This window comes from Amphimedon queenslandica, unplaced genomic scaffold (assembly GCF_000090795.2).
Source record: "Amphimedon queenslandica unplaced genomic scaffold, v1.1 AMPQUscaffold_12404, whole genome shotgun sequence".
In the NCBI taxonomy this organism is placed as follows: domain Eukaryota; kingdom Metazoa; phylum Porifera; class Demospongiae; order Haplosclerida; family Niphatidae; genus Amphimedon; species Amphimedon queenslandica.
The window spans coordinates 4,906-14,535 of NW_003547359.1; the positions used below are offsets into that span (position 1 = coordinate 4,906).

General features: G+C 34.6%; 2 protein-coding genes across 3 annotated transcripts in view; both read right to left on the reverse strand.

Annotated features, from left to right (window-relative positions):
* Nucleotides 1–1,141: 1,141 nt before the first annotated feature.
* Nucleotides 1,142–5,914, reverse strand: LOC109587886 (uncharacterized). 2 transcript variants are annotated; one of them, XM_020004106.1, is made up of 13 exons: nt 5,820–5,914; nt 5,337–5,723; nt 5,137–5,289; nt 4,889–5,089; nt 3,622–3,795; nt 3,404–3,559; nt 3,142–3,363; nt 2,910–3,089; nt 2,650–2,862; nt 2,436–2,603; nt 2,169–2,384; nt 1,487–1,633; nt 1,142–1,437 (listed from the first exon to the last, which is right to left on the reverse strand). In XM_020004106.1, exons 2-13 carry the CDS (start codon nt 5,665–5,667, stop codon nt 1,232–1,234), a joined length of 2,367 nt encoding a protein of 788 aa, XP_019859665.1. In that variant the 5' UTR covers nt 5,668–5,723; nt 5,820–5,914; the 3' UTR covers nt 1,142–1,231. The 2 variants fall into 2 exon arrangements, with proteins under 2 accessions (XP_019859665.1, XP_019859664.1); XM_020004105.1 differs by having other exon boundaries at nt 2,433–2,603.
* A 3,677-nt stretch (nt 5,915–9,591) lies between these two features.
* Nucleotides 9,592–9,630, reverse strand: part of LOC109587885 (uncharacterized) — a 5,739-nt gene continuing 5,700 nt past the window's right edge. The window contains exon 9 of the mRNA XM_020004104.1: nt 9,592–9,611. Coding sequence (XP_019859663.1) covers nt 9,592–9,611 — 20 coding nt within the window. The remainder of the gene's footprint in view (nt 9,612–9,630) is intronic.

Sequence of the window (9,630 nt, forward strand, 5' to 3'; positions counted from 1 at the left end):
AATTAGCTTTTAAAACGCGTCAAGTTTCACTTGATGTCCTTTTACTATTGTTTCGTAATTTTTTCTTGTCGCCAAATCCAGTTACCATGAGGTTATGTGTTGATTGCCCATCAGACTCACCACCACTCACTGATCCATTCATTGTCAACCATGATCAAGAATCTAACAAGTCATTGGATATAATTCACTGTATGCTCTATCCTAATTTCATCTCTCTCCTTCCTCGTAACTTAGTTCTTAATTCTCTCAAAATATCGCCAGAGCCATTGTACTTTCTCTCATCACTTGCAGGTCTGGAGTCTATTAAAGTTAAAAGTTTTTTCATAGAATATTATAGTTTCGTCAAAGAGACCTCATCTGCTATATCTTCATTGTTTCGTATTGTCAGTGCTCAGGAATGGAATATCATTATGACTATATCTGATGATGTGATTGACTTGTTCACTAGCCTCATATCTGAAAAAGCTCATCTCTTACGTCATTTTGGTTTAATGAATTGGAAAATTTCTACTCCAAGTCTTCTCTTTATGATTCAAAGTATCTTCTCCTCTCTCTCACCAGCTGATGTCCCTCTTTTCGAATTGAGTTTAAATTCTGATTTACTTAATGACGACATTGTTAAAGCTCTATATGACTTATGGGAGAAGCATTGTAATGCAGTTAAAATAAAGAAAATAAATGTGCTGGATAGGAGAGGGTATGGCAAACCATCATATGTGAGAATTCTTTTTGACATGGCTACTGAATTGTATATGGACAATACAAGATAATTTTTTATTATTTTTTGTTAGTCATCAAATTAGTTACGGACTTATAATAAAATAAGAGGTTATTCCATTCATTAGTCAATTGATTTTTATTGCTATTAGTAATTATGCCCATTTACATTGTTATTTAAATATGCCCAATGCTATTTAAAAGCAAACATACACAATAATAGGAATAACCACACAAGCATAAATAAAGGGTGTACTAATTCAAATTAAACTTGCTTCTAAAAATGAGAATCAAAGATGGTAATGCTCATCAAATGGAGTATATTGTACACCTTTAAGAAATTAAGTTAGTGACTAGATTTTATACTATCAATGCTAATGTAAACTCTTGAGATGGGGAACACATCTTATACTTTCTTTTACAATTTGAGAAATATGTAATATTACTTTCTGATAATCAAAAGCATTATTTAACATGTGAAATTTACTATTGTCATTACTTATAACTTGTTTTACTAATGATCGTCATCTTGTATCCTGATAAAAGATGGACTCCCATTTACTGTTAATACACTATTTTCTGGAAAGACACTTGTTATTAACACTGTAAAGTTCTCAAATAGTGGTTCTCTAATGAGATCATTCATAATATTAAATCTACCACACGTCTTTATTGTAGATGAACGTAATATTGGACGAATTCTATGAGTACTATAGTCACCTAATTAAAGGACAAGTCATCATTAATGCATATTAATGTCAATACTCACTCCTAAATCGTGCAGTGTTATCTCTAGCTTGTAGAGTTATTTCTGTATCAGTTGATAATACTCCTCCAGTTAGTACAGCACATATTTCTACAGTTCCTTCATTCTCAATCACATCATATGTTCCTCTCTCTAATGACAGCACACCAACTATATGCAATGCAATGAGTAAAATAATTTCTTGTCTCCACTTATATATATAATTATTATGTATCAAATATCTACCTGTCTGGCGGGTGTTATGGGCATATAACACCCTTGAGAAAAGTGGTCTCGGACTTTTCTCGAGGGTGTTATATGCCCATAACACCAGCCAGACAGGTAGATATCTATAATTTATACTATGGCCACAGTGTGCCCATGCCCTAAGGCCCCCATACACTAGGCAACATGTTGCTTGCAACATTTGCGGTGACTTTGATCTTGTAAGCAACATGTTGCCAGAAATAGAAGGCTGTTCTATTTCTGGCAGCATCTTGCTTATAAATCAAAGTAACCACAAATGTTGCAAGGAACATGTTGCCTAGTGTATGGAGGCCTCTACTCTTATCTATGGCTTCATTGGATCTATGGTCTAAACAAGTAACAGTACTATAAAAACATGCATGTTATGGGGCATACCCGCGGCACATCAAAAGTTACTATGGCAATAAGCACACCCCATAATGTTTAATACGTAACTTACTGTCATTATCAACAATGGTGATGGTAGCTGTCTGCCTGTCTCTCTGTATTAGAACAAGATTATCTGTACCAGGTAATATGATGACTCTTATTGTTTCATTTCCTTCAATCATATTATCATCAATACTAGTGATAGGAGCGAATGTAATATCATTTAGTGTATTATTAACACTGTAGGTGAATCTTGGAATAAAAGAATTAAGGGAGAAATCACTACCTAAAATAATTATCAATATTAAAACGAACTGAATATGTTAATAGTAACCACTTGTAGCAGTCCCAGATACTTGTCTCAATCGAACTGGACTTAAACGACCCTCTGGAAAGCCTCCAATGTCTACACCACCAGTCTCATTTCCTATCTGCTTCATAAATAATGTGGCCACTTCTCCTTCTGTAATAGTAACTTGTAATTCTCTAAACCCAACACTGAAAACTATAATACAAACAAAAGAAGTTTTTCTCATGAACAAATGACTTACCATCTCGATTGTTAAGTCTTACTGTTTGAGTGGTTTTTTGAGGATCTAGTCTAACTCTAGAGTCATTAACACTGAGTCTCAATCTAAACAGTTCTTGTAACTCTACAATATTGTCCTGTGGCATGAAGAAAAGCACACGCTCAAAATGCTGATTAAAATAATATGCTGTTGGTAAAAACACAACACTATGCTTTTCAGTAAAGTTGAAGAGATCTAAATTAAAGGAGTAAATAATCATTAAAAATTAAACTGTTTTATACCAAAGTCTCCAACAGCAGCTTCATCAGGAGCCAATGGGCCAGTATACCTCTCATTTGAGACAGTGACTTCAAAAGGAGCTTCAAATGTAATTGCTGAGCCTTCAATACCAACTATAGCATCACGACCCTCTAATAATGGCGGGAAGCATGTGCATGATTCTATTAGACCTACAGTAATTACTGCATGAGATAAAAAGATAATAATAATTCAAATACAATAAAATGCACTCACTGTCTATATCATCAATTGTAACTCTAAGATTTTTGTATACAAGTACAACTCCTGATGGTATTGATGGATCAGATGGACCAGTTTCAGCAGCAATTGTGTAATTAAATGAAAGAGTTGGTTGGAGAGCAACCGCATTCCCTTGTGATACATATCGTATGCTAAACCTTTCTGGTAGCAAACCATTGGTTCGTCCAGCAAAATCTGAGCTTAAGTAGTCAGCAACTTTAAACAGAAAAAATAAAGTAAATAAAGAATTATCTACCATTAACTAGCATAGCTGGCTCTCGTGAAATAACATAATCCAGACCAGTAACATCAGGAGCCCCAGGAGTACTGAGGAGTACATCAGCAGTAAATGAGTATCTTCTACCAGCATCACTTGGACCAATATGCACATGTGATTGATCAAAACCAACAACTAGTGAATAAATGAATATAGAAAAATTAAACTGACATTAAAATATAATATTCTAATCCTACCAACACATGCACCACATTGTTGTGCCGCAGCTAGTGAAGAATGAGATATATATCCTCCACCAGTTCTACTACAGCAGTCAATAGCTGCAAGACTGACTCCATTAGTATTACTGTTACAATTAGCAGCAGATGAGTAACACTGTACAATGACATCCTCTGTTATTTGTTGCTTCACTGCAAAAACATACAAAAAGATTAATGTATAAAGACTTTAACTTGCTAAGTTGCTATAATAATATGTGACTTCTAACTAAAATTATTTCAATAAAATTTTGAGTTTTTATTTTACAGTTGGCCAAATCCAGCCATTGCCTGCATCCGCCCAAATTGGGCTGATGCAGGTGAATGGCTGAATTCATTATTCATTAGATATTCAATATTGCAACATAAATTTTTGCATATAGTGTATGGATCATGAAATAATGAATCACTAATCTGGGCTTGTGCAGGTGGGAAAGGAGAAGAACTGAATCTATTAAACACTTGTAAAATCAAACAATAACATGTACAACTATCAATTATCCTGCTTATTACAGTCTGGTACACTAGAAACATTTATGCCTCAATATTTTTAAAAGTTAAAATCTGTTGTGTAGTGTTGGCGTGCAATTTCAAAATATTTAAAACTTGATCACAATCTTACAGTGATATATATATACATGTGTCTTTCTAAGCCTATATTACCAAATAGTGGGAAATTTTGTGGCCCAAAATTTTTGTGGATTTTGCCTTTTTTAATTCACAAAAATAAAATCCACAAAATCAATTTAATATGTGACCATAATTGACAAAAGGTACCTTATGGCGGATTTTAAAATTCATCATTATAATGAAAAATATCAACCTGTGACTGCTCTGTTGGACATTTATTGTGTTTATAAGTTACACAGTAACTTTTTGCATCATGTGGAGTAATTTTATGATAAATAGAGGTCAGGAAGTTGGATTTTCTTGGCTATAAAGACGAATTTCACTACCCGCCATAAGGTACCTTTTGTCAATTATGGTCACATATGGTTTGAAATGGCTGAAAAGTCGAAAACCACAAAATTAAAGCCACAAAATTGATTTTTAGACAGATAAGCAAAAAAGTTTGGGCCACAAAAATTTCCCGCTATATTGTATTTGTTGTATAACACAAAAGCTAAAAGAAGGTTTGCTACAAAAATTAATTAGTTGATTTGCTGCAGCAGACTAACAGATGTATAATACTTTATACACATGAAATAAACTAATATAAAAAGTAACACAATAATATTGAGCTTACTGTCATCATCTTGTATTTGAATTGTTGATGGGGTATTGTCTAAAATGAAGTTGCTATTCTCAGGTGTTATTCTAGAAATTGTTAATGTAAAACTCTCATAAGATGGCTCCCATAAGTTATCATCAATAATACGAAGACTTGTACAGGTCTTGTTCTTAAATGCAGGCAGAGTTAAAGTATTACTACTAAAGGTGTAGTCAGCTATATAGGAAGAAAATTACATGAGACACAATTAAGAACTCAATTACAATTTCGCTTTGCAGTTCCTTGTGACTCAAGAATGGTAATATTCACTGAGCTTGATGAGACATCTCCAGTTAGTACAACACATATTTCTATACTTCCTTCACTCTCAATTACACTGTATGATCTTCTTTCTAATGACAGGCTAGTAGGACTATCTATAAAAGTTTTAAAAATTAAATTATTTCTATATGTAAGTGCTTACTTGTTTTATCAAATATTGTTATAGTAGCTGTCTGTAGTGATGGTATAACTTGAAGGTTAGCAGAATTTGGTCCTGGAAGAAGTACAACCTGTATCAACTCATTCCCTTCAATGACATTATCCACAAGACTCGTGACAGGAAAGAATGAAATGTCATTTAACTTATTATTAGAATTGTAACTGAATTCTGGGAAACTGTAATTTAACTTGGCATCTGCTCCTCGACCAGCTAGATAACATAAGTACAATAATGCTGAAACAAGGCTTCTTTCTGGTAAACCACCAATATCTTCACCACCTTTCTCATTGCCAATCTGCTGTACTGTTAGCATTGCTGTTTCTCCTTCAATAATTGAGATTTCAGTATTTTTAAATCCAACTCTAAAAACTTTAATAAAATAGGCAATACTGATGATTACACAAAATCTGATTAAAACTACATGTATGTACAGTGGGCAGAAATTGATGCAATAAAATAATTTACCATCATCATTGTCAACAATTATACTGGATGAGTTGTGACTGATGTAATCTTAACACGAGAATCATTAACACTCATTCTAATTAAAAACACTTGAGAAAACTCCACAATGTTGTCTATTGGGATAATGAAAGAAACAGGTTTGGAAATAATGCTTTGGTCTTTGTATGGATCAAATACAACCATTTGTTTATTAGGAAAACCTGTGTAAAAATAATAGACAGTTATGTGTAATAACTATACCACTTACTAATGTTTCCAACTGAGTTATAAAATGGACTAAGTATGCCACTATAATTATCAAATACAAGGGTCACTTGGAAAGGAGACTCGAAGTTGATTTTTTTACGTCTGATGTGAGCTTGACCAGTAAAGCCTTCTACAAGCAATGGCCAAACTCGTAGTCTAGTAGTCATTACTATAAGAGGAAAATAACATTACTGGTATTATTTAATGACAAATTAATTCACCATCTACATCTTCAGCCAAAATTCTAGCACTTTTAAACACAACTGCAACACCTGGTGGAAGCTTCGAATCAGGATTCAAACTCATCACATAACTAAATGAGATGGATGGCTGAAGGGCAATCCCGTTCCCTCGTGTAACCTCCAGTTGAACAGTAAAAGGTAGTTCAGTAGAATTAATTGTTGCTTGTTTCATGAAGGACACAAAGTAATCATCAATGTCTTTTAAAGTGTTAGTAACAGATAAAATAATTAAAGTGAGCTTACTGTCAGGTAGGGATCTTGTTTCAATGTTAATGGATACATTATTTTTGATTGACAGGAGAGAAGCACCAGGTGTTCTGTACAGTTCATCAGCAGTCAATGAGGCAACTCTTCCAGCATCTCTTGACACAAAATGTAACAATGACTGATCAAATCCGATGACTATGCAAAGAAAAATGCAATTGATTTATTAAAGCCATGGGTACATTTTACACAAGTCTTACATACAAAAATTAATGTGTAAAAAAGGTTGATACGTTAATGTAATTAATACAACACATATCTTTTACCAAGAGTACATAATTATGTACTCTTGCTTTTACTAGACCTAGTTTAATAATCTTCAAAATAGAATGTAGCATATTGAGCAAGAATGAATCAAATACATACCAAACCCTCCTTCATCTTAACCTTTGAGCGTCAAAGTCAAAAAGGGGCAGTGGGTCTATCAAATAAATCTTAAATCATAAATCAGGAAAAGAATAGACGGGATAGGCCTCGGAATAGGCTCACAAAGATATTACATTACACATGATTACTGTACAGTACTATTTTGTAAAGCGGCCGGTTAATAAGCTCACCAATACATAGAGGACTGCACAGAGCTGACTGCCATATTCCCGTGAATGAAGAATGTCTGGCATATCCTCCACCAGTTCTACCACAGCAGTCAATAGCAGGAAGACTGACTCCATTAGTATTACTAACACAGTTATAAGTGGACGAGTAACACTGCACAATTTCATAATCTTGCAAATGACCCTGAACTATTAAGTATGCACCAATTGCAATTATTACCTCAATTATAATTAGTGATTTCACCTGAGAGAAAGAGCAAAGCCAAGGATAATAAAATAAGAGCCATCTTGCCTCTAATATCACAGTGGTTTTTACTAATCTTATTCAGAATAGGCTAGTTTATTAATAATATCCAGTTATAAATGGACTGATGCCCATCAATCAAAATTAATGACAAAATCAACAAAATAAATTATGTGATGGAAACATCATCATCTTGAATCCTAAGAGTTAACCAAGAGTTGTTCACTAACAAGTTCTTATGCCGAGGAAATACTCTGGAAATACATATAGATAAAAGAACTCCTCATATCTCCTCTCCAAAGTATCGTCATCCACAATGTAGAGTGTAGCACAAGTGCTGTTTTGATATGAAGGCATTTGCAAGCGAATATCATAGAAAAGGTAGTCAACTACAAATATATAATTACATTTATAAACTAATACTAGAAACAATGTAAACCATTCAAGGGCTCAGCCTTGTAGATTATTAGCTGGGAAAAAGCAGAATCTACACTTTATGTTACTGCTAGAAAACTCCTGACTTGTTTTTTACTTTAAGCCTTGCTACACTGACTTTAAAATAGCCATAAGATATAAAAAGGCTGGCCAGTTAAGTGCAGTCAGTGACAAATGTGACATTTGTTTGATTTTCTCAACAAAAAGAAGATTCATAATTACTTTATTGCACCCTGTAACCTTTTCAAGCAGTTGGAGAAGTCTTTGGACGGTGTTTTTGCCTTATCTTGTTGCTAGGAAGTAGGAAAATCATGACTTCTGATTCCCGTGTGCTGATCGCCATTTTATTATCTTTCGACCACTCCCACTTTCAATGAAATATTGAAATTTAGAATCTATTGCACTGCTAGGCATGTGCGGCTATATAGAGGACATACGGAATACGTACGTGTACAGACAGACAAACAAACAAACAAACTCTACTCATCTTAGTGGGCTTCGCCCAATAACATGATCATTCATACCTGGATATGTTGCAGTTCCTCCTATGTCAATGATGAAAGGACTGGATATGACTCCTCTGGTTAAAGTGGCACAAATTCCAGTACTTTTATATTTTCAGTCACAGCATTATAATCTCCTCTCCAATGATAAAAGGCACCTGCACAGTAAGTAACAGTAGACTAGACGAATGTAAAACATTAAGGGGCTCAGCCCCCTAGCCACGCTATATTTTAAAGGTTATATGGTATAGAGCTACATTATTGTACATGTACATGAGTAAATACAGTAGTTTGTAAATTTGTAATGAAGTTATCATGCTTGGAAATACAAATTTTCTTTATCAGTTTATCACATTCTGCAGCAAAAAAGTTGTGTTGGAAGCCAGAGACAGTAACTGCAGTCATAGGTTATGTCAGTAGTTGTGGAGGCTTTACAAGCTCACAACTGTGGCATATCTGCCTTCTTAATCTTCCTTGTTGTATTTGGAAAGTAGTAGAGACTTCTCTTGCATTCTTGCTGACTCAAGTGAGTGACTTGTAACTTGTAAGGTCAAGAACATGAACTGAGAACAATGAAGAATTGATAGCTGGCGCCATTTTATTTCACTGTGACCACACCCGTTTTCAAAGAAGATTAAGATTAGGTTATTAAAATAGGAAAATGTTTCATACGGATAAATAGGGGTGACGTACGTGTACAAACAAACAAACAAACAAACATACTCTACTCGAACTAGTGGGCTTCGCCCAATTATGTGGGAATGGATAGTGAGTGTGAATGTGGGCATAGCTACAGGGCGTGCTTAGATTGACTCCCACCAAATGGCAGATAATCTACACTCAGAAGAGGATTTCTCAGATGTATGCCTACACAAAGACTCCCATATAAGCTCAGAGCACAGTGGTAGATCTACTGCAGATTCTGAGGATGAGTTTACACATTATTGGGAAGGACTGAAGACAGGAGTGATGTCTCACCCAGCACCTCTTCAGTTACAGTGTCTATTGTACATCATAGGACACCTCACGTTTGAGCCTCCTTATGGGCCACAGATGACATAGATCTAGATGAACATTTTAAGTATCTTCCTGTTAGTTGTTTGGGATTGCTTCCTCGTTCTATTCGTATTCGTTTGCTGTGTCTGTTACCAGCAGTAGATATGGCTAAGTTAGAGGGTACTCCAGTTACTATTGGTATATCAATGGATGAGATATGGGAGTACATATTTAATGAGAGACTACCACTGCACGATAAGAAAAAGATAGAGAGATAGGGTATTGGGATTATTGATACAGTAGAGAAGCTAATGAAGAGAGGGGTTG